This window comes from Amia ocellicauda, chromosome 3 (assembly GCF_036373705.1).
Source record: "Amia ocellicauda isolate fAmiCal2 chromosome 3, fAmiCal2.hap1, whole genome shotgun sequence".
In the NCBI taxonomy this organism is placed as follows: Eukaryota; Metazoa; Chordata; class Actinopteri; order Amiiformes; family Amiidae; genus Amia; species Amia ocellicauda.
This window is the reverse complement of record NC_089852.1, coordinates 47,942,454-47,966,330: the sequence shown is the minus strand read 5'-3', so window position 1 is coordinate 47,966,330 and position 23,877 is coordinate 47,942,454. Positions and strand designations below refer to the sequence as shown.

General features: G+C 43.2%; 1 protein-coding gene and 1 long non-coding RNA gene across 2 annotated transcripts; both read left to right on the top strand.

Moving 5' to 3' along the window:
- The first annotated feature begins 40 nt into the window (after positions 1–40).
- On the top strand, positions 41–15,303 carry LOC136747233 (protein diaphanous homolog 1). The gene is made up of 14 exons (XM_066700183.1): positions 41–186; positions 1,299–1,350; positions 2,164–2,343; positions 2,734–3,594; positions 3,813–3,927; positions 5,257–5,349; positions 5,556–5,650; positions 7,984–8,085; positions 8,633–8,872; positions 9,561–9,690; positions 10,149–10,275; positions 11,148–11,310; positions 13,562–13,672; positions 14,649–15,303. Exons 1-14 carry the CDS (start codon positions 83–85, stop codon positions 14,709–14,711), a joined length of 2,436 nt encoding a protein of 811 aa, XP_066556280.1. The 5' UTR covers positions 41–82; the 3' UTR covers positions 14,712–15,303.
- A 623-nt stretch (positions 15,304–15,926) lies between these two features.
- LOC136746913 (uncharacterized) lies at positions 15,927–23,378 on the top strand. The gene is made up of 3 exons (XR_010816442.1): positions 15,927–22,417; positions 22,976–23,108; positions 23,297–23,378. It is a non-coding gene; the product is annotated as an uncharacterized LOC136746913 (long non-coding RNA).
- The last annotated feature ends 499 nt before the right edge of the window (positions 23,379–23,877 follow it).

Genomic DNA, 23,877 nt, shown 5'->3' with positions numbered 1-23,877 from the left:
CAGAATATATCGATGACATCACAATAACGACTCGTATATATACGCCGACTTTACTTTCTTCCTCCTTCCGGTTTCTACATCCATGTATGTAGGAACTGATCCCGTCAGTGCCGACTTCAGTCACATCATGATGGACATCGTGAAGTTCGTGACTCCAGCGTATATCATGGCCCTCACTGAAAACCTGTAAGTGATTATTTTCATCCTTTTCAGACAGACACCGAGCTAACAGGCTGTCCTTTGCCCTGATTCAGTTGTGGCTTGTGGATAAGTAACAATTGAATATTTTAATTGAAGTAAACCGTTAAATAAAACCAACACGATCTGCTGGTAGTATGTTTTAGTGCGTTTAGTTATACGGTGTCAAGTGAGGGTTCCTCCCAGAAAGACGCATGAGGGATGAGGGGCGTGTGGACGGGTTTTTGTCGGTGGGGGGGTGTCGCTGATCGTCGAGCGAGGTGGGGGTGATTTGGCTATGGTAACCTTAACACTGCAAGTATTAACTATTTGTTTGTTTTTCATGCGCATACCTTTTCTTTATACACATTTTTAATAAGTAATCTCTAATGCAGCCCAATACATACAAATAGAAACTTTGCGAAAAAGTTTCACAAGGACTACCGCTGTAGTGACTACATCCATTAAACCCAAGTAGAGTTACTTCACGTCTGATTAAAAAAAGAAATAATGGGTTGTTGTAACCCAAAGTATGGGTTATACTTTAGCCATCCTCATGAAGTGAGTGCTGCCTTGGTGAATTTGTTTAAATTAATTATAATGACTAAAAAGTATGTGCTATATTTAAATTATAGTTAAGACATGCACAGAATATGGCTGAGGATATGAAGGGAAAAATAGGAGTTTTTGCTGGTTTCATTTTGCTCCAGTCCACTAAAGAAATGACTTGTGACCTATCTACTAGTGGAGCAGTTACTTTTACTTACTTGCAGACACCCTTAATGCAACTTAGTACAATGAGTAGTAAAAGGTAGCCCTCACATTTCTCTAAATGGGTTATTTAGCATAATACCATCAGAATTGTACCACATCAATTATCTTTCATTGAGGCAACATAATTAATTTTCTGTATTGTTATCCATTCTTATTCGTGAATGTGGCGTAATGTGAATGTGGGTGGTGGTAAATGAAGTATGGGGAAGTGCATCACTGAATGAACAGAAATATCTTTAGCATTTTCTTTCCATTTTCTTAGATAATAAATACAAATAAATCTGTTGCAGAAGAACTGAATTGTGATGAATGAGAATATGCTGAATGTCTTTCCCTTTCTCTTTCAGGCCCCAGTGCTACACCATTGACTGTGTTGGTTCTAGGTGGTCTGAGGCGAAGGTACAGAACTACAGAAATAATTGACACTTTATTTAGTTTATCTTCACTTGTCATTAACAGCTTACACACATCACAAGATAAACGACTGTTCAATGTTTCAGAATTTGTTTCAAGTTGGTGTGCAGAAACCCAATCCAGAGCAGATTTGGGCTTAGTTCTACACAGTGACTAATGTCCAAACCCACAATTTCATTCTCTCATCAACCAGCGTAGTATGTCCTTACATATGCATTAGGAAATATGTAGTATGCATTCCCAGCAGACAGCACTCAAGGGTTTCTTTATATCCAGGACCAGCCACCTTTAATAGCTCCCCAGGAAAGAGGTTGACCCTCATCTGTGGATTGCAAAGCAAGTTTACACTCAGCCATTGTGCACCGAGACGAATGGCAAAACCAAAAACCTTGTTTCAACTTTGGTTTTATGTGTCCACTCTGTAGCTACACAGCAGTGTTGATGCACAACACTTGAAAATGGATGTGTAGATCAGGATAGAGAGATCATCCTCGATTCATGATTACATTAGGTTTTGATATTTATACTAATTTAGATATCCCTTGTCTAGTTTGAATAAAACCTGTATAAACCATGGCCATGTTACCAGTAAGAAATGCACAACAGTTTTGTGTCCACAAAATTATTTCACAAGTTCTCAAGTCCAGTCTTCCGGGTGCACCAGAGAGATTCAGGTTATTGAGTTGTGCTCAAGAAGACACTAACTGTTGATCAGGCTTGGCAGCGCAAGGAAATAGTTTGATGCACAATGAACACATCTGTCAGATCACAAAGGAATGTTTATATTTTCTTTATTAGCCCGATGCTGAACTCACAGCCAGCCATGAGCTTCGGGTCGAGATGAAGAAAATGCAGGATGAATTTCGGAAGAAGACTGAGGAGATGAATGCTGTGAAAGAAAGACTAGCGTCTGAGATGCGGAAGAGAGAGTGTGAAAACCAGGCACTGCTGAGTAAAATCAGTGCTCTTGAAGAGACGGTATCTTGTGTCCCCCTTGTAGTATTGTTATTATGACTAGTAACAAATATGATTATGGTATTATTAATAATCATGATATTAAAAAATAATGAAGATTGTGTAATATCTCAATAACATAAATAAAGCAAAACAAACTGCATAATGTTCACCTTAAGCCTGTGATGTTCTGATCCTATTACTACCAGTGTATGATTGGATTATGTCCTGTGGCATATTGTTCCAGCATCCATATTGTTGTTGCTCCTGTTAAAACTCTGTAAAGATGACTTGAAATCTGTCATCAAATCCATGTTCATCCTGGTCTACCATTCCAGTTAGTTTCATGAAACCCTGATTTACTGCATTTGTTTAAATCTAATTCAGTATTGTTTTTTGTATGTGTCTTTACAGAATGACAAGTTCTTCAAAAAACTAGAAGAAGCCAAATCGAAGATCACAGCGCCTGTCCCAATGCCTCCGACCCCGCCCCCTCCTCCGCCTCCGCCACTGCCCCCGCCCCCGCCACCCGGAGCCCCTGGGATTCCCCTGCCCCCCGGAGCCCTTGGGATGCCCCCGCCCCCGCCGCCCAGAGCCCCTGGGATGCCCCCACCCCCGCCCCCGCCGCCCGGAGCCCCTGGGATGCCCCCCCCCCCGCCCCCCGGAGCCCTTGGGATGCCCCCGCTGCCCAGGGCCCCTGGGATGCCCCCGCCGCCCGGAGCCCCTGGGATGCCCCCCCCCCCGCCCCCCGGAGCCCTTGGGATGCCCCCGCCCCCGCTGCCCAGGGCCCCTGGGATTCCCCTGCCCCCCGGAGCCCCTGGGATGCCCCCGCCCCCCGGAGCCCTTGGGATGCCCCCGCCCCCGCTGCCCAGGGCCCCTGGGATTCCCCTGCCCCCCGGAGCCCTTGGGATGCCCCCGCCCCCGCCGCCCAGAGCCCCTGGGATGCCCCCACCCCCGCCCCCCCCGCCCGGAGCCCCTGGGATGCCCCCCCCCCCGCCCCCCGGAGCCCTTGGGATGCCCCCGCCCCCGCTGCCCAGGGCCCCTGGGATGCCCCTGCCCCCCGGAGCCCCTGGGATACCCCCGCCCCCCGGAGCCCCGGGAATGCCTCCGCCCCCGCCCCCCGGAGCCCCTGGGATGCCTCTTCCTCCCCCGCCCCCGCCGCTAGTTATTGAGAATGGAAAATTGGTCATGCCCACGCCTGTTCTCCCTCTTGGCCTGACTCCCAAGAAGAAGTACAAGCCGAAAGTCCAGCTCCGAAAGCTTCACTGGAACTCGGTAAGGAAGCTTACATTAGACCCTACTTCCACATCCCGACTGTTTTCGCAGGACAAAGCAAGATAAGTTAAACACAGAGCTTTTAATTAACCTTATTTGTTTTGATCTAAATATTTGTCCTCCTATTCACTGCAGTGTTATTTTTTCATTTATTTCATTATCACTACTCTCAAGACGAGAAGCACATTCTTCATCCTTTTCCACTGTTATTCCCTCAGATTGATGTCCAGACTCTCACCCCCGACTGCTTCTGGGCAAATCTGAAGGAAGATCGCTTTGCGAGCAAGGAGCTCTTTGACGAACTCACCTCGTCCTTCGCCGCGAAGTCCCCGAGTAAGTGCTGACAGTCATAGTCGTTTTAGTCTTCTGTGATATACCAGCCTCCCACCACCAGGAAACTCTGGGGGGAAAAAATAGGAAACTTGCTCATCTAGAGAAAGTTCCCTTAAATGGCTTGGGAAATGACTTGGTTGTATCTCTCTAAGCATCTTTCCTTTTAACAACAACAAAAAACAATCTCTTCAAATGCATAGGAATTGCATAACCCTTAGACCAGGGGTAGTCAGACTCTTTTGACTGGGCTGCGAGAATAATTTTAATTAACTTATTATCATTTTTTTTTGTTTTTTGTATGTAATGTTACAGAGGTTTGTTGCACTTAGTGCTTGTTATTGTGTGGAACCCAGTAGTAGCCTTTCCTGGTTATTAGCCAATAGGATGTGACGTATTAATATGGGATGTCCTATATAGAGCCCGTGTTCCCGTTAGTGAATCACAGACCCACCGACACAGATCTGTGATTGACCAGCACCAGAACCGCGTCTAGTTTGCTGCACAATGTCGGCTGATGTGTGATTTTGCACTGGTCATATGTGGTTGTGAAGCAATGATATGTTTAAGTCCAAATCTGCCTGATTTCATAGAGATTTTGAGCTATGTTTTTTTACTTAGAAATGACTCGGAATCGCGCATTTCAGGTCTTCAACTGTCAAAATCTTCTGGGGGACCCCCACACCCCGCGCCCTGAATTACTCAATCCACCTTGCCCTCATTTTTCAACATTAATTTTGTGTAGTGCACAGTGGGACAAAGGGAAATGATATAGACTGGAATCTAATAACACCCAAAATGCTTGAAAGTTTACATTGTTTATGTATATGACTACAATAATCTTTAAGAAATTAAAATTAAAAGTCGTCTGAAGCCGTTTTAATACTAATATTTACATTTATTTAAAGGTTTTATTTTTGTACTTTGTCAAATGAATGTACTAAATATAAGCAACTAGGTATATTACTAATTCACAGAATTGTGTGTGTGATGGAAAGGGTCATTTGAAGGTGTGATTCCCCCACCTCTGATGCCTGGACCTTGAATATACCTTGACCAAGAAATATTATTTTGACTTAATAACTTTAAACCCCATACTCAACCCCTTAATATGGTCAAATATATCAACCTAACTACATTCATCTTATTTGGATTAAAACCAAAGCATTCCCACATTCATATAACACTTATAACTGTGAAATCAGTATTGTTTTGTATTAGTTAACTAAAAAGTGCAGTTGTGAATAGAGCTGCTTGTTAAAGTAGGGGTTCATTTTTTATTTCATAAGCAATGTTTCCTTACTACAATATTGTCTGTCTTTTGTCTCATAGTGAAGACAGACAAGGATGGAGAGGAGGAAGCACCTAAAAGGAAAAAGATCAAGGAGTTGAGAGTGCTGAATAATAGGAAGGCACAGAATCTCTGTAAGTCCATATGTCTTTTCTTTACGGACTTAAATTACAAGGCGATTTACAGTACATGTGTAAGTCGAGGCCTATGAGATGCCTAATATGTAACATCTGTTCTCTGTATCACAAGTTTTACATATGTGTGTGTATCTATGTCCCCCAAAAATGTCTATGATCACCTCTCGGACACTAATAAAGTGCTTTGAATCTTTTCTTTCCAGCCATTGTCTTGGCTAATTTCAAACTACCGTTTGACAAGATCAAGCAGGCCATTCTGGAAATGAATGAGGAGATCCTCACTGAAACCAGAGTGGAGGTAAGAACGTCCCTGTCAAATGTACTTTCTGTGCTTTTTACCCAAACTAAGATGCTTGTTTTCAAACGTGCTAAGCTTTTTTATTTTTCTACTCGGCTAGCAAGAATTGAACTGAACTAAAAATACTTGGCTTTAATGCTGCTGATTTGTACAAACATTTGTACAACAATCTCCATTAGGGGTCAGTAGTTTTAAAATGTATTTTAGTAATGAGAAATATGTTGAAAGAAGGGCCTACATGCTAACCTATAGGCCTTAAAATGTCTTCATGTCTGGCAAAGTTGCCTTGCTTTGTTGTACATTCCACAACGTAACTCTGCTGAGTAAAAGCCAGCTGCATCCCCTTCAAAAAAACGAAGCTGCAGTATTTTCCTGCACCGACCCAGAGAACTAAACCATTATGCATGGGTCCTGTTCCCTTCTGCAGTATGGGTCCTACACGTTTAAAAAACACAGCTATTGCATTCTGGAGATTATAATGAATGTAGCATTAGGCAAAAAGACTGACTACTTTTAAGCTTCTGATCTTATTAATGCCCCTCTTAAGATGTTTACGCATCTTATATTGTTCACTGATTATTTCTGGAAGGATGTCCAGTATTTGTTATTCAAATAAATGAGTGCTGTTTAGTGACAGTAACCCCCCCCCCCCCCCCAATATGTTAGCATTTTATGGCTTACTTACGGTATATACAGTGAGGGAAAAAGTATTTGATCCCCTGCTGATTTTGTACGTTTGCCCACTGACAAAGAAATTATCAGTCTATAATTTTAATGGTAGGTGTATTTTAACAGTGAGAGGCAAAATAACAACAAAAAAATCCAGAAAAACGCATTTCAAAAAAGTTATAAATTGATTTGAATGTTATTGAGGGAAATAAGTATTTGACCCCTTCGACTTAGTACTTGGTGGCAAAACCCTTGTTGGCAATCACAGAGGTCAGAAGTTTCTTGTAGTTGGCCACCAGGTTTGCACATCTCAGGAGGGATTTTGTCCCACTCCTCTTTGCAGATCCTCTCCAAGTCTTTAAGGTTTCGAGGCTGACGTTTGGCAACTCGAACCTTCAGCTCCCTCCACAGATTTTCTATGGGATTAAGGTCTGGAGACTGGCTAGGCCACTCCAGGACCTTAATGTGCTTCTTCTTGAGCCACTCCTTTGTTGCCTTGGCTGTGTGTTTTGGGTCATTGTCATGCTGGAATACCCATCCACGACCCATTTTCAATGCCCTGGCTGAGGGAAGGAGGTTCTCACTCAAGATTTGACGGTACATGGCCCCCTCCATCGTCCCTTTGATGCGGTGCAGTTGTCCTGTCCCCTTAGCAGAAAAACACCCCCAAAGCATAATGTTTCCACCTCCATGTTTGACGGTGGGGATGGTGTTCTTGGGGTCATTCCTCCTCCTCCAAACACGACAAGTTGAGTCGATGCCAAAGAGCTCGATTTTGGTCTCATCTGACCACAACACTTTCACCCAGTTCTCCTCTGAATCATTCAGATGTTCATTGGCAAACTTCAGACGGGCCTGTACATGTGCTTTCTTGAGCAGGGGGACCTTGCGGGCGCTGCAGGATTTCAGTCCTTCACGGCGTAGTGTGTTACCAATTGTTTTCTTGGTGACTATGGTCCCAGCTGCCTTGAGATCATTAACAAGATCCTCCCGTGTAGTTCTGGGCTGATTCCTCACCGTTCTCATGATCATTGAAACTCCACGAGGTGAGATCTTGCATGAAGCCCCAGACTGAGGGAGACTGACAGTCATTTTGTGTTTCTTCCATTTGCGAATAATCGCACCAACTGTTGTCACCTTCTCACCAAGCTGCTTGGCAATGGTCTTGTAGACCATTCCAGCCTTGTGTAGGTCTACAATCTTGTCCCTGACATCCTTGGACAGCTCTTTGGTCTTGGCCATGGTGGAGAGTTTGGAATCTGATTGATTGATTGCTTCTGTGGACAGGTGTCTTTTATACAGGTAACGAGCTGAGATTAGGAGCACTCCCTTTAAAAGAGTGATCCTAATCTCAGCTCGTTACCTGTATAAAAGACACCTGGGAGCCAGAAATCTTGCTGATTGATAGGGGATCAAATACTTATTTCCCTCATTAACATGCAAATAAATGTATAACTTTTTTGAAATGCGTTTTTCTGGATTTTTGTGTTGTTATTCTGTCTCTCACTGTTAAAATATACCTACCATTAAAATTATAGACTGATCATTTCTTTGTCAGTGGGCAAACGTACAAAATCAGCAGGGGATCAAATACTTTTTTCCCTCACTGTATTAACAGTCACAAATGCTCATCTATGCCTGTGTGTGTCTCCTGTGTCGGACAGAACCTGCTCAAGCTCCTTCCAAGAGCAGAGGAGCTCAGTCAGCTGGCCGAGCTCAAAGACCAGTATGACGATTTGGACCCATCGGAGCAGTTTGGTGTTGTGGTGAGTTCCCTTATGCTACTGAACACACATGTGTAATGCAGTATGTAACTGACAGGAGACAAAACTATTTATTATTATTATTTTTGTCATTTAGCTGATGTTCTTATCCAGGGCAACTTACATTTATACAGCTGGACATGTTACTGGAGCAATCTAAGTGAAGTACTTTGCTCAAGGGTACAACAGCACTGCCCCACCCGGGATTTGAACCTTCCAGTCATGAGTCCAGAGCCCTAACCACTACTCCCCAGTACTGCATGTAGACTGAGAATACTTGGTTTGTTAAGTATACAGTTTACTTGGTAACAGATGTGTTTTGTCTATGTGTGCCTTTGCCTGAATGTAAAGGTTTAATAAAAAATAAATTAGATTTTCTTTGGAAGAATTTTATTAGCACTTGCTGCTGCTGCTTATGATCTCCTAGTGAATGCGTCCATTCCTTGATTCATCCTACACAGCCCTGTGATCAGTGTGTACATCTCACCCCCTTCACAAGGCTTTGACAGCCACAGCCTGAAGTAAACCTCTGTCTCCTTCCCCGTTACAGATGAGCTCAGTGCCCAGGCTGATGGCTCGGCTCCACGCCATCCTGTTCAAGCTGCAGTTCCAAGAGCAGTTTGATGACATTCGGTCAGACCTGGAGGCAGTGACAACGGCCATCGAGGGGCAGCGAGAGAGCAAAAGCTTCTCCGAGCTGCTGGAGCTGCTCCTGCTGATTGGGAACTTCTTGAATGCGGACTCCAACAATGCAGAAACCTTTGCCTTCAGGCTGAGCTACCTCTGCAAAGTAAGGGCACTGGGGCTCAGGGTTTATTTCTATGGGGACACTGAACGGTTTCAAGTGGTGATGGACACTAAATAACCCTGTGCTAGCCTCAGATAAACCCTGAGTGGCCGTGGGCATGTCACTAAACCCCCCAACACACAGTCTTTCTTGGCAAAGGGCTCGGTGCTGAAGGACAGCGGGGCTTATCCAAATGATTTAAGAGGCGTCTGCTGTAATGCCTGACAGCTTTGTCTGCCGGCTGCATGTGAACTCAATTGACAAGCACGGAGTGGTGAAAGAACATGAACAGGTTTCAAGATTCAAGGATGGATGCAGATCATATTGCCACATTACACCAGTTTTTCCCCACAGATATAAAGTTGGCTTAAGTTTTAGTTTCCAGTCATACAACACAGTACACTTTTAGCACTTTTTAAACCAGTATTGATTAATCTTACAACACGTCTTTTTTTTAATTATTTTCTTTGACACCGTGGAAAAGATATGTAGGCTTTCTTGACAGCAGTCTTCAAACCATTACACTTCTGACTTCCATTTTCCTGTAATTTAGGTAGTTCACATACTGTTGTTACTGATTAGGAAACCCCTTTAGCAACAAGGAAAATCAAGTCCTTTGAGTTCCCTCAGATTGATGTAGATGTCTTGTCATAAGTCTTGGTGTGATTTATTGCATCCTTTTTCTCTGCAGCTCATCAACACTAGGTCTACTGATCTGAAAACGACCCTCCTCCACTTCCTGGTTCAGCTTTGTGAGGAAAAGTACCCAGAAATTCTGCACCTCATCGAGGATCTGGAGCCTGTGGAGAGGGCCAGCAAAGGTATGACACAACCGGTAAAGTGTTATATGAAAGATGTGATCATTTTAATGTGTATGATAACTTTACACATGTGCATCAATGAGAAGTCCTTCAAAGTTCCTGTAATGTAATTGTAAACAGAAATCAGATTTACACACGCTTAACTTAAAAAAAAAAAAAAGAAAAATGAAGTTGTCAAGTGTTAAGTGGGGTTAGTAACTTTACTCACCCCAACACCACCCTCACGCCAATTCTATTTTACTTAATATTCCTCTTTTGATTTTAAACTTAATATTTAATGTAATTCTAGGTCTTGAATTGGATATAGGTTTAAGGACTGAAGTATATTCCAGAATGAACAGGTTATGGTTAGTTTCAATTAGGTGTAAAATATCGGCACTCTCTCACTAAAGACCATCTCCATCTATGGATAGAGTTCTTATTCTGTGTGATAATTTTTGTCTCTTACTGTTCTCTAGTTTCGGGTGAATTCCTCCGACAGTCCTTTGGTGACATGGGGAGGGAGATCACCAGTCTGGAGAAACTGACTGAAACATTCCCCAAGCCTTTCAGCGAGATGGACAAGTTCAAGGAGAAAATGAAAATATCCTTTCTACATATTGGAATATCATTACTGTAGCTCATATTTATAGCATTTTTAAGGCATCTTTGCAGATGAAATCTAGTTGGACGTGGCTGAATATAATGATTCTACCACCAACTGTTGCCTTGGCACCTTCTGAAAGGCCATGATGGTGCATATTTGAAGTGAAATATAGAAAGGGCAAGTTTAGACTAGGAATGAGTAACTGAAGAAAATCTAGAAGACAAAATCACATTCCCATTGCCTAGCAGTAATAAACATTAGTTAAAGCTCAGCTGACTTCTACATAGGGGGATTTGCTTCCATTCTGCCATAAGTGAACCCTTATCTTAATATGGATGAATTGATCCCTAGTCTTTAACATCCACAACTGAATCAGACCCAGCATAATTTCAGCTAAATCTGTAGGCAAAACCTAATATGAAGACCTTTAAATTCATGAATGAATTCCATCTTGAATGGATTGGTTTCTTCCAATTGGCAAGAGCACAACCACAACAGATGGTCTTGTGAATTGAACACTGCATGACTGGTCTGCCACCTGAGAGAGGTGTACGCCAGAGCTCAGCCATGTTGTGTCCGCACTGAAATGTCATTAAAATCCAATTCCATGCATCAAGTGTTAAATGCAGGACGTGACTGGAAGAGTCAGCATTTATCATTATACATGGGTGCATTCTTCTAAAAGCTTAAGAGACTACTCAGTGTAAGCCATGGTTAGGATGCAACCATTACTGTAGGCATGTTATTCTGTTGTCAAGTTTGTGCAGAAATCAAGCATAAATAGATTTGGAAGTATTTGTATATGCTTTGTATAGGCCCTTCTCTTGATCCTTTCCCTCCACTTAGTTTCCTTAACATTTGGGATGCACATCTTTGTGACATCTGCGCGAGAGGAGTACGACAAACTGGCCCTCAGGTACGAGAACATGGAGAGGCAGTACAAGGACCTGGGGGACCACTTGATCTTCAGCACTGAGACTGTCTCCATTGACGAATACTTTGGGGACCTCAACAAGTTCCGGAACATGTTCCGGGTGAGTGCTCAGCGTCAGCCCTTAAAGCTCACCGGTCAGTGTCTGGACCTCACAAACACAGTCTGAATGTTACAGCCTTCAACACACCTGGCAAAGATTATTGGAGTCGATTCAATTCCATTTGTATTTGACACGGCACCCTCAACAATAAGTCGTCACAAAGTTTAAAACGGATAAGGGCATTGCAAATCAGTCACTGTGAGCCGTCCTGTCCGTATAAAGCCATCAGACACAGAGGAGTCCATTGACTAGTACATTGTACTCCCTGTAATGGAAGGGAACAATCTTTTTTTGTGATGATTGTTAATGTAATCATGTTAACTGACCAGTCCCTTCATCCTTCTATAGAGCCAGTTATATGTCAAACAAGATTTGTTCAGGGTAGGTCCAGTCATCCTCAAACATTCATTACTCACACTACATTTACCAGATTTTGACACTGTTAAAGAAAAACAAAAACAAAACAAGGTCAGAAAGCTGTGAGCAGGTCTGTGCTGAAAAAAGTTCTAGGCACACTAACATTCACTTTGTTTCCTACTTCACTGAAGGCATGAGAGCCCCATTAGCATCACCATGAGTCATTCCTCACTCTCTTTATCAGAGATGTAGTCAGCTTGTGTTTTTTTTTTTCTTAGTAGAACCCAAGAAGCCTTTTGTAGAATGCAGTATAAATGGATTTACTAGAAATATTTACCTTTTACAATATGCATAACAATTAATGTCAAGGCAGATTGTAATCATTTAAGTCCAATCTTAGTCTATTGAATTGCTATACTTTTAATAGCATTATGACCACTGACGGGTGAAGTGAATAACACTGATATAATCTCGGTATCATGGCACCTGTCAGTGGGTGGGATATATTAGGCAGCAAGTGAACATTTGGTCCTCAAACTTGATGTGTTAGAAGCAGGAAAAATGGGCAAGCTTAAGGATCTGAGCGACTTTGACAAGGGCCAAATTGTGAAGGCTAGACGACTGGGTCAGAGCATCTTCAAAACTGCAGCTCTTGTGGGGTGTTCCCGGTCTGCAGTGGTCAGTACCTATCAAAAGTGGTCCAAGGAAGGAAAAGCAGTGAACCGGCGACAGGGTCATGGGCGTCCAAGGCTCACTGATCCACGTGGGGAGCGAAGGCTGGCCCATGTGGTCCGATCCAACAGACAAGCTACTGTAGCTCAAATTGCTGAAAAAGTGAATGCTGGTTCTGATAGAAAGGTGTCAGAGCACACAGTGCATTGCAGTTTGTTGCGTATGGGGCTGCGTAGCCGCAAACCAGTCAGGGTGCCCATGCTGACCCCTGTCCACTACCGAACGCGCCTACAATGGGCACGTGAGCATCAGAACTGGACCACGGAGCAATGGAAGAAGGTGGCCTGGTCTGATGAATCACTTGGCCTCCAAATTCCCCAGATCTCAATCCAATCAAGCATCTGTGGGATGTGCTGGACAAACAAGTCCGATCCATGGAGGCCCCACCTTGCAACTTACAGGACTTAAAGGATCTGCTGCTAACGTCTTGGTGCCAGATACCACAGCACACCTTCAGAGGTCTAGTAGAGTCCATGCCTCGACGGGTCAGGGCTCTTTTGGTGGCAAAAGGGGGACCTGCACAATATTAGACAGGTGGTCATAATGTTATGGCTGTTCTGTGTGTATAGAAGCATGGACAGATAAATAGCTATTTATTTTTCAAAACAAAATGAGCACTCCCAGGAAAGTTCCAAATTATGTGGCTTCTGTCCACATCTGTACCTGTAAATGTATGATGGAAATGCATTCAGAAGGCTGCATTCCAGATTCAAATATTCTGTTCAGCATCATTCCTCACAGCCAAATCTAGATGGATTTCATATTCATGAACAGCTTTGAGCCGTTTTCAGCCATAACCACACAAACACCAACATTTATAATGAAAATAACAATAATGGCCTTGACTCTGGTAACATAAAATACTTTCAACATGAAAGTTAATTAGTAAGCAGAACTGTTTCAGTCCTCCCATGATAGCAAATGAGAGAAAAGGAGACTGAATACTTGAACTACATTCATGTACTACAGAAAGATTACTTTCTCATAATACACACACCCTTGTCTCAGCTCAATCATCAAAACCTCACATGCCAACCTATTATGACATGAACGACTCATTTTCTTCATTTTCTGCCGTCAACGCAAAACAAGTTTCTCCAGGCATACTACAGATCTCAGATACTGCTGGGCCGTTTTTTATGTCTTGTTTTGTGTTGTACAGGGTGCCCTGGAGGAGAACCACAAGAAGAAGGAGGCAGCGGAGAAACTCCTCAAAGCTCAGCTGGTGAAGGAGAAGGCTAAAATGGAGAAGGAGAACAAGAAAAAGCAAAAGGTGAAGCCGCTCGTCTGTGCAAGTAAGGAGGAGGGAGACGGACAGTGAATGAATCATGTAAAACATTGTCCCACCTAATCAGTTGTTTATAATATGTATTCTTATTGATAGTAAAGGCCCATGTTGTGGGCAAAGGAGTATTCTTGGAAAGTGCTTGCTTTCTCCTGTTTTTTTGTTGTTGTTTTTTTAAGCATCTACTGGTTATTGTTTTAATGATTTCCTGCTTCAGTAGGACTAAACACAGACTTAATGTTCACAGAGTTAATGATGGCCCAGATTTAAGTTTTCCCCCTGAGGGAAATCATTTGCACCAGGGTTGTTTAAATGAAAGTGTATTGCTTTAGAAGGTTTTGTGGTGTTCACTTAATTTTGACAGGATAAAAGGGCTGCTGTCTCTCTCAGCATAACAATCATGGCTTGTTGGGATCTGTATTTGGCAGCAAAGTTTTCTGTGGATTTTATACACACACATGCACACACAGACAAGCATGCTCTTAGCTCAGCACTGTTTATTTAATGTTTGTCCTTATTTTCAAATGTATTCATTCATCTCTAGTCCCCTAGACTTAACCAACAATGTCAGTATTGTTTCAACAGGATTTAAAAATATTTTTCCTCTAATCTAAAAGCACTGAATCAGCTCTTTATAATCATTGTGAGTGGTCACTAATTTATAAACTCTATCCAGTGTAGAAGTTGCAAGGACCACTTGAAATTCCATTTGAAACATCCTGCAGGCGGCACACGTCAGATATTTGGATGCTGCAGTACGGAGACTAAACTGAAAGCTGTTCAGAACAAGTCAGGGAGACATTCTCTCAGTTGTCCTGGAAACTGTAATATACACGTCGAAGAGAACACTGTATTGAAAACCACTTTGAAAAACATCATAGTTCTATACTTTTAATTTTTTTGTGCCGGTTTTGTTTTCAGACTTGTTTCCTAAAAGTATTTCCATTCACTTTGTTTTCCACAGAGGGTGATGAGACAAAACCGAAGGATGTCCAGTCCAAAGCCTTGCAGTCACGTGCTTGCTTGAGGCGTGGGACAGGATCCTCTAACATCCTATAAGTACCTTAACAGGCAGCATGCAAAAGCAGTGTTGCTTCCTTCAGTCGCATATTCTCCTACGCCCTGTTCAGATTTCCCTTGAGTCAAACTTACGCTCAGTTTCAGACTAAAAATAGCGGTAACACTTATAGTGTCATCAATAGATATTGAATGGATATATAATTCATATTTAAAAAATACTATATTGGTTTGCTTCAATACTGTAACACTTTGTGTGTACCATATCGGTTGTTCACGTGACTCAAGTGGGCGGAGCCATATGAGCTTTGACCTCAAGCACCACATTTCTGAATTATTTCTTAAATACTGATCATAGTGTCCATGTTTGACACGTATGGGGCACCGTTTGTGTCATACATAATTTCTTGGACGAAAGCACACAATTGGCATTTTGTCCCACGGAATGACAGTTCTGTGCTGCACACAATTGACATTTTGTCCCACGGAATGACAGTTCTGTGCTGCACACAGTTGACATTTTGTCCCACGGAATGACAGTTCTGTGCTGCACACAGTTGACATTTTGTCCCACGGAATGACAGTTCTGTGCTGCACACAGTTGACATTTTGTCCCACGGAATGACAGTTCTGTGCTGCACACAGTTGACATTTTGTCCCACGGAATGACAGTTCTGTGCTGCACACAGTTGACATTTTGTCCCACGGAATGACAGTTCTGTGCTGCACACAGTTGACATTTTGTCCCACGGAATGACAGTTCTGTGCTGCACACAGTTGACATTTTGTCCCACGGAATGACAGTTCTGTGCTGCACACAGTTGTCATTTTGTCCCACGGAATGACAGTTCTGTTTGCTGCACACAATTGACATTTTGTCCCACGGAATGACAGTTCTGTGCTGCACACAACTGACATTTTGTCCCACGGAATGACAGTTCTGTGCTGCACACAGTTGACATTTTGTCCCACGGAATGACAGTTCTGTGCTGCACACAGTTGACATTTTGTCCCACGGAATGACAGTTCTGTGCTGCACACAGTTGACATTTTGTCCCACGGAATGACAGTTCTGTGCTGCACACAATTGACATTTTGTCCCACGGAATGACAGTTCTGTGCTGCACACAGTTGACATTTTGTCCCACGGAATGACAGTTCTGTGCTGCACACAGTTGACATTTTGTCCCACGGAATGACAGTTCTGTGCTGCACACAGTTGACATTTTGTCCCACGGAATGACAGTTCTGTGCTGCACACAGTTGACATTTTGTCCCACGGAATGACAGTTCTGTGCTGCACACAGTTGACATTTTGTCCCACGGAATGACAGTTCTGTGCTGCACACTGTTGACATTTTGTCCCACGGAATGACAGTTCTGTTTGTTGCACACAATTGACATTTTGTCCCACGGAATGACAGTTCTGTTTGCTGCACACAGTTGACATTTTGTCCCACGGAATGACAGTTCTGTGCTGCACACAGTTGACATTTTGTCCCACGGAATGACAGTTCTGTGCTGCACACAGTTGACATTTTGTCCCACGGAATGACAGTTCTGTGCTGCACACAGTTGACATTTTGTCCCACGGAATGACAGTTCTGGTTGCTGCACACAATTGACATTTTGTCCCACGGAATGACAGTTCTGTGCTGCACACAGTTGACATTTTGTCCCACGGAATGACAGTTCTGTGCTGCACACAGTTGACATTTTGTCCCACAGAATGACAGTTCTGTTCTGCACACAATTGACATTTTGTCCCACAGAATGACAGTTCTGTGCTGCACACAGTTGACATTTTGTCCCACAGAATGACAGTTCTGTGCTGCACACAGTTGACATTTTGTCCCACAGAATGACAGTTCTGTGCTGCACACAATTGACATTTTGTCCCACGGAATGACAGTTCTGTGCTGCACACAATTGACATTTTGTCCCACGGAATGACAGTTCTGTGCTGCACACAGTTGACATTTTGTCCCACGGAATGACAGTTCTGTGCTGCACACAGTTGACATTTTGTCCCACAGAATGACAGTTCTGTTCTGCACACAATTGACATTTTGTCCCACGGAATGACAGTTCTGTGCTGCACACAGTTGACATTTTGTCCCACAGAATCATAGTTCTGTGCTGCACACAGTTGACATTTTGTCCCACGGAATGACAGTTCTGTTTGCTGCACACAGTTGACATTTTGTCCCACAGAATGACAGTTCTGGTTGCTGCACACAATTGACATTTTGTCCTACAGAATGACAGTTCTGTGCTTCATACAGTTGACATTTTATCCCACGGAATGACAGTTCTGTGCTGCACACAGTTGACATTTTGTCCCACGGAATGACAGTTCTGTGCTGCACACAGTTGACATTTTGTCCCACAGAATGACAGTTCTGGTTGCTGCACACAATTGACATTTTGTCCTACAGAATGACAATTCTGTGCTTCATACAGTTGACATTTTATCCCACGGAATGACAGTTCTGTGCTGCACACAATTGACATTTTGTCCCACGGAATGACAGTTCTGTGCTGCACACAATTGACATTTTGTCCCACGGAATGACAGTTCTGTGCTGCACACAATTGACATTTTGTCCCACAGAATGACAGTTCTGTTTGCTGCACACTGTTGACATTTTGTCCCACAGAATGACAGTTCTGGTTGCTGCACACAATTGACATTTTGTCCTACAGAATGACAGTTCTGTGCTTCACACAGTTGACATTTTATCCCACGGAATGACAGTTCTGTGCTGCACACAATTGACATTTTGTCCTACAGAATGACAGTTCTGTGCTTCACACAGTTGACATTTTATCCCACGGAATGACAGTTCTGTGCTGCACACAATTGACATTTTGTCCCACAGAATGACAGTTCTGTGCTGCACACAGTTGACATTTTGACCCACGGAATGACAGTTCTGTGCTGCACACAATTGACATTTTGTCCCACGGAATGACAGTTCTGTGCTGCACACAATTGACATTTTGTCCCACAGAATGATAGTTCTGTGCTGCACACAGTTGACATTTTGTCCCACGGAATGACAGTTCTGGTTGCTGCACACAATTGACATTTTGTCCTACAGAATGACAGTTCTGTGCTTCACACAGTTGACATTTTGTCCTACAGAATGACAGTTCTGTGCTTCACACAGTTGACATTTTATCCCACGGAATGACAGTTCTGTGCTGCACACAGTTGACATTTTGTCCCACGGAATGACAGTTCTGTTCTGCACACAATTGACATTTTGTCCCACGGAATGACAGTTCTGTGCTGCACACAGTTGACATTTTGTCCCACGGAATGACAGTTCTGTGCTGCACACAATTGACATTTTGTCCCACGGAATGACAGTTCTGTGCTGCACACAGTTGACATTTTGTCCCACGGAATGACAGTTCTGTGCTGCACACAATTGACATTTTGTCCCACGGAATGACAGTTCTGTGCTGCACACAATTGACATTTTGTCCCACAGAATGACAGTTCTGTGCTGCACACAGTTGACATTTTGTCCCACAGAATGACAGTTCTGTGCTGCACACAGTTGACATTTTGTCCCACAGAATGACAGTTCTGTGCTGCACACAGTTGACATTTTGTCCCACGGAATGACAGTTCTGTTTGCTGCACACAGTTGACATTTTGTCCCACGGAATGACAGTTCTGTGCTGCACACAGTTGACATTTTGTCCCACGGAATGACAGTTCTGTGCTGCACACAGTTGACATTTTGTCCCACGGAATGACAGTTCTGTGCTGCACACAGTTGACATTTTGTCCCACGGAATGACAGTTCTGGTTGCTGCACACAATTGACATTTTGTCCTACAGAATGACAGTTCTGTGCTGCACACAGTTGACATTTTGTCCCACGGAATGACAGTTCTGTGCTGCACACAGTTGACATTTTGTCCCACAGAATGACAGTTCTGTGCTGCACACAATTGACATTTTGTCCCACAGAATGACAGTTCTGTGCTGCACACAATTGACATTTTGTCCCACAGAATGATAGTTCTGTGCTGCACACAGTTGACATTTTGTCCCACAGAATGACAGTTCTGGTTGCTGCACACAATTGACATTTTGTCCTACGGAATGACAGTTCTGTGCTGCACACAATTGACATTTTGTCCCACGGAATGACAGTTCTGTGCTGCACACAATTGACATTTTGTCCCACAGAATGATAGTTCTGTGCTGCACACAGTTGACATTTTGTCCCACGGAATGATAGTTCTGTGCTGCACACAGTTGACATTTTGTCCCACGGAATGACAGTTCTGTGCTGCACACAGTTGACATTTTGTCCCACAGAATGACATTTCTGTTTGCTGCACACAGTTGACATTTTGTCCCACGGAATGACAGTTCTGTGCTGCACACAATTGACATTTTGTCCCACGGAATGACAGTTCTGTGCTGCACACAATTGACATTTTGTCCCACAGAATGACAGTTCTGTGCTGCACACAATTGACATTTTGTCTCACGGAATGACAGTTCTGTGCTGCATACAGTTGACATTTTGTCCCACAGAATGACAGTTCTGTGCTGCACACAATTGACATTTTGTCCCACGGAATGACAGTTCTGTGCTTCACACAGTTGACATTTTGTCCCACAGAATGACAGTTCTGTGCTGCACACAGTTGACATTTTGTCCCACGGAATGACAGTTCTGTGCTGCACACAATTGACATTTTGTCCCACGGAATGACAGTTCTCTGCTGCACACAATTGACATTTTGTCCCACAGAATGACAGTTCTGTGCTGCACACAAATTTGACATTTTGTCCCACGGAATGACAGTTCTGTGCTGCACACAATTGACATTTTGTCCCACAGAATGATAGTTCTGTGCTGCACACAGTTGACATTTTGTCCCACGGAATGACAGTTCTGGTTGCTGCACACAGTTGACATTTTGTCCCACAGAATGACAGTTCTGGTTGCTGCACACAATTGACATTTTGTCCTACAGAATGACAGTTCTGTGCTTCACACAGTTGACATTTTATCCCACGGAATGACAGTTCTGTGCTGCACACAGTTGACATTTTGTCCCACAGAATGACAGTTCTGTTCTGCACACAATTGACATTTTGTCCCACAGAATGACAGTTCTGTGCTGCACACAATTGACATTTTGTCCCACAGAATGATAGTTCTGTGCTGCACACAGTTGACATTTTGTCCCACAGAATGATAGTTCTGTGCTGCACACAGTTGACATTTTGTCCCACAGAATGACAGTTCTGGTTGCTGCACACAGTTGACATTTTGTCCTACAGAATGACAGTTCTGTGCTTCACACAGTTGACATTTTATCCCACGGAATGACAGTTCTGTGCTGCACACAATTGACATTTTGTCCCACAGAATGACAGTTCTGTGCTGCACACAATTGACATTTTGTCCCACAGAATGACAGTTCTGTGCTGCACACAATTGACATTTTGTCCCACGGAATGACAGTTCTGTGCTGCACACAATTGACATTTTGTCCCACGAAATGACAGTTCTGTGCTGCACACAATTGACATTTTGTCCCACAGAATGACAGTTCTGTGCTGCACACAGTTGACATTTTATCCCACGGAATGACAGTTCTGTGCTGCACACAGTTGACATTTTGTCCCACGGAATGACAGTTCTGTGCTGCACACAGTTGACATTTTGTCTCACGGAATGACAGTTCTGTGCTGCACACAATTGACATTTTGTCCCACAGAATGACAGTTCTGTGCTGCACACAGTTGACATTTTGTCCCACAGAATGATAGTTCTGTGCTGCACACAATTGACATTTTGTCCCACAGAATGATAGTTCTGTGCTGCACACAGTTGACATTTTGTCCCACGGAATGACAGTTCTGTTTGCTGCACACAGTTGACATTTTGTCCCACAGAATGACAGTTCTGGTTGCTGCACACAATTGACATTTTGTCCTACAGAATGACAGTTCTGTGCTTCACACAGTTGACATTTTGTCCCACAGAATGACAGTTCTGGTTGCTGCACACAATTGACATTTTGTCCCACGGAATGACAGTTCTGTGCTGCACACAATTGACATTTTGTCCCACAGAGTGACAGTTCTGTGCTTCACACAGTTGACATTTTGTCCCACAGAATGACAGTTCTGTGCTGCACACAATTGACATTTTGTCCCACAGAATGATAGTTCTGTGCTGCACACAGTTGACATTTTGTCCCACGGAATGACAGTTCTGTTTGCTGCACACAGTTGACATTTTGTCCCACAGAATGACAGTTCTGGTTGCTGCACACAATTGACATTTTGTCCTACAGAATGACAGTTCTGTGCTTCACACAGTTGACATTTTATCCCACGGAATGACAGTTCTGTGCTGCACACAGTTGACATTTTGTCCCACAGAATGACAGTTCTGTTCTGCACACAATTGACATTTTGTCCCACAGAATGACAGTTCTGTGCTGCACACAATTGACATTTTGTCCCACGGAATGACAGTTCTGTGCTGCACACAGTTGACATTTTGTCTCACGGAATGACAGTTCTGTGCTGCACACAGTTGACATTTTGTCCCACAGAATGACAGTTCTGGTTGCTGCACACAATTGACATTTTGTCCTACAGAATGACAGTTCTGTGCTTCACACAGTTGACATTTTATCCCACGGAATGACAGTTCTGTGCTGCACACAATTGACATTTTGTCCCACAGAGTGACAGTTCTGTGCTGCACACAGTTGACATTTTGTCCCACAGAATGACAGTTCTGTGCTTCACACAATTGACATTTTGTCCCACAGAGTGACAGTTCTGTGCTGCACACAGTTGACATTTTGTCCCACAGAATGACAGTTCTGTGCTGCACACAATTGACATTTTGTCCCACGGAATGACAGTTCTGTGCTGCACACAGTTGACATTTTGTCCCACAGAATGACAGTTCTGTGCTTCACACAGTTGACATTTTATCCCACGGAATGACAGTTCTGTGCTGCACACAATTGACATTTTGTCCCACGGAATGACAGTTCTGTGCTTCACACAGTTGACATTTTATCCCACGGAATGACAGTTCTGTGCTGCACACAATTGACATTTTGTCCCACAGAGTGACAGTTCTGTGCTGCACACAATTTGCATTTCAGCCCATGGAGTACCTATTCTGTGCTTTTCGTGCAATTTTGTGGACGAGAAGTAAGCTGTACTTTGCCTTTCGGGGATGAAATGAAAACCCTCGTTCAGGCATGAAGTGTGGATTGTATGCCCAGAAGTGCTTTCATGTACGACGTGATCTATGTATGCATGCAGTTTGTGTCATACATTTTTTTTCTAATAACTATTAATACAGTTATTTCCTTCTGGCTTCCTTCAAACCCAATTCCCTCCTTTACTCTTTGAAACCTGCAAGGCATTTGGAGCGGATCCTCGCAGGCTGTTAAAGCATGATTGGTTGAAAGCTGACTCTTCCTTGCAATTTGATTGTATAGATTCAACGACTACCCAAGGTAATAGCAGTTGGTCTCAGGGTGCTGAGAAGGCTGGCCTAACTGCCATTGCAGCGGTGGTTGCTGCCAGGCGCCACTTATGTCCGTCTCAGCCCAGGGTGCCAGAGAAAGAAGACCCCACTTCTTAGACGCGCCGATCACACCTGGCTTGACTGCCGAGGCCTGAAAGTGAACACCCTGTTGGTAAGAAATCTAATAATAAAAATCTAATCTGTGTAGTTTTGTTTGAAAGTGGCCAATTTTCATTAAACATGTGTGGAATACGCTCTCATTTGCTCCAATGTTGATGTGTTATCTGTACGTGGTTAAATGTACCTGTTAATAGAAGGTTCATAGAGCATTGAAGTACGTGGGTGTTACATAGATGTTACAGTAAAAATGTGTTTAGTGTTATTTCAGCACACTGTTGTACAATCTGGTTAGAGATACTGAATTATTAGTGTTGTACAGATACACACACCAGTTTGGGTGCTTCTTGAATCACACACGTCCCCCACTGGAAGCTCAATGTATCACTTATTTATTTTCTCTATCTTAATAGAACATTTAGTGAAATCTGGAGCAATTGAACTTAAAGTCTAAAAAGGTCACGTGGTATTTTACTGTAAAGAGCACAGTAATATACAGACAATTGTACAACACCTGTGAAGTGTAGTAACATACTGTACTGTGTGCAGTATGTTAATTAAACATCTATTGATTTAATTAACACATTAATTCAATATCTATTGATGACTCAAGTATTACCAAAATGGTAACAATTGGAATGTGAAATAAGGGGTGAAATAATTCAGGATGGATGGCAGACTATGGGAACTCCCCTCACCCTTCGCCCACAGGACGTTTGGATCTTGGGACACCAACAAGACACCAGGTAAGTTGAATACAGACTTATTGTTTATACAGTGTAAGCACCGAGTAAAGCACAGGCAAAGCAACAGAGCATATAATCTGTAGACAGTCAACACAAAGGAAATGCAAATATGAATAAAAAGTGCAACTGATTAATTGCTAAAATCCATACAAACACCATCAAGTAATAACTGTAATAATGTCTTTCAGGGGAGCAGCGCTTCAGCCTGGGGTGAAGGAACGAGGGTCACTCGTATGTTTCATCAAAGTAATAAATAAAGTCTTTCAAGTACCCTGCGACTCTGTTATTGTTAACAGTTCAATGCTGTGGTTCACTTATCTCATGCTTTCTTTGGATCTCTGCCGGGACTCTGCGGTTGGAACTCCCCGTCCTATACCGCCGCACTGATCCGCCTTCAACAGGTCTGGGATTCGTGGAGCGGCTGCTCATCTGGTGGCTTGGCTTAGACAGAGCCATGCTGCGTCAAGGACAAATTAGTCTCTTGCAGATCCTCCTCCTCCGGCTGACAAACACTGAGCTGCCGACTTGCCCGAGGTAGAAGGTGTTATGCCTGATGTAGCTGTGGAGCTCTAGGTTGAGACATCCACTATGCCGGGCTTAAATGTCCACATAGAAGCGGGAGCAGGTGTAGATAACTGGGCTGCGTTGAGAGGTTACCAATCCAGAGCACGGTCTGTCTCGGGTGGTAAATTCAGGACAAAAATCTATGAAATCCAGATGCAAAGGATTATTTAATTTGTGAACAGTAAACTTAAAAACAACCACAGTG

Excerpts from the sequence above, each read along its gene's own strand:
- LOC136747233 (XM_066700183.1), top strand. The coding sequence starts at position 83 with ATGTATGTAGGAACTGATCCCGTCAGTGCCGACTTCAGTCACATCATG. Across the intron at positions 2,344-2,733 it reads TCAGTGCTCTTGAAGAGACG|AATGACAAGTTCTTCAAAAA; the intron begins GTATCTTGTGTC and ends GTGTCTTTACAG. Across the intron at positions 10,276-11,147 it reads TTCAAGGAGAAAATGAAAAT|CTTTGTGACATCTGCGCGAG; the intron begins ATCCTTTCTACA and ends TGGGATGCACAT.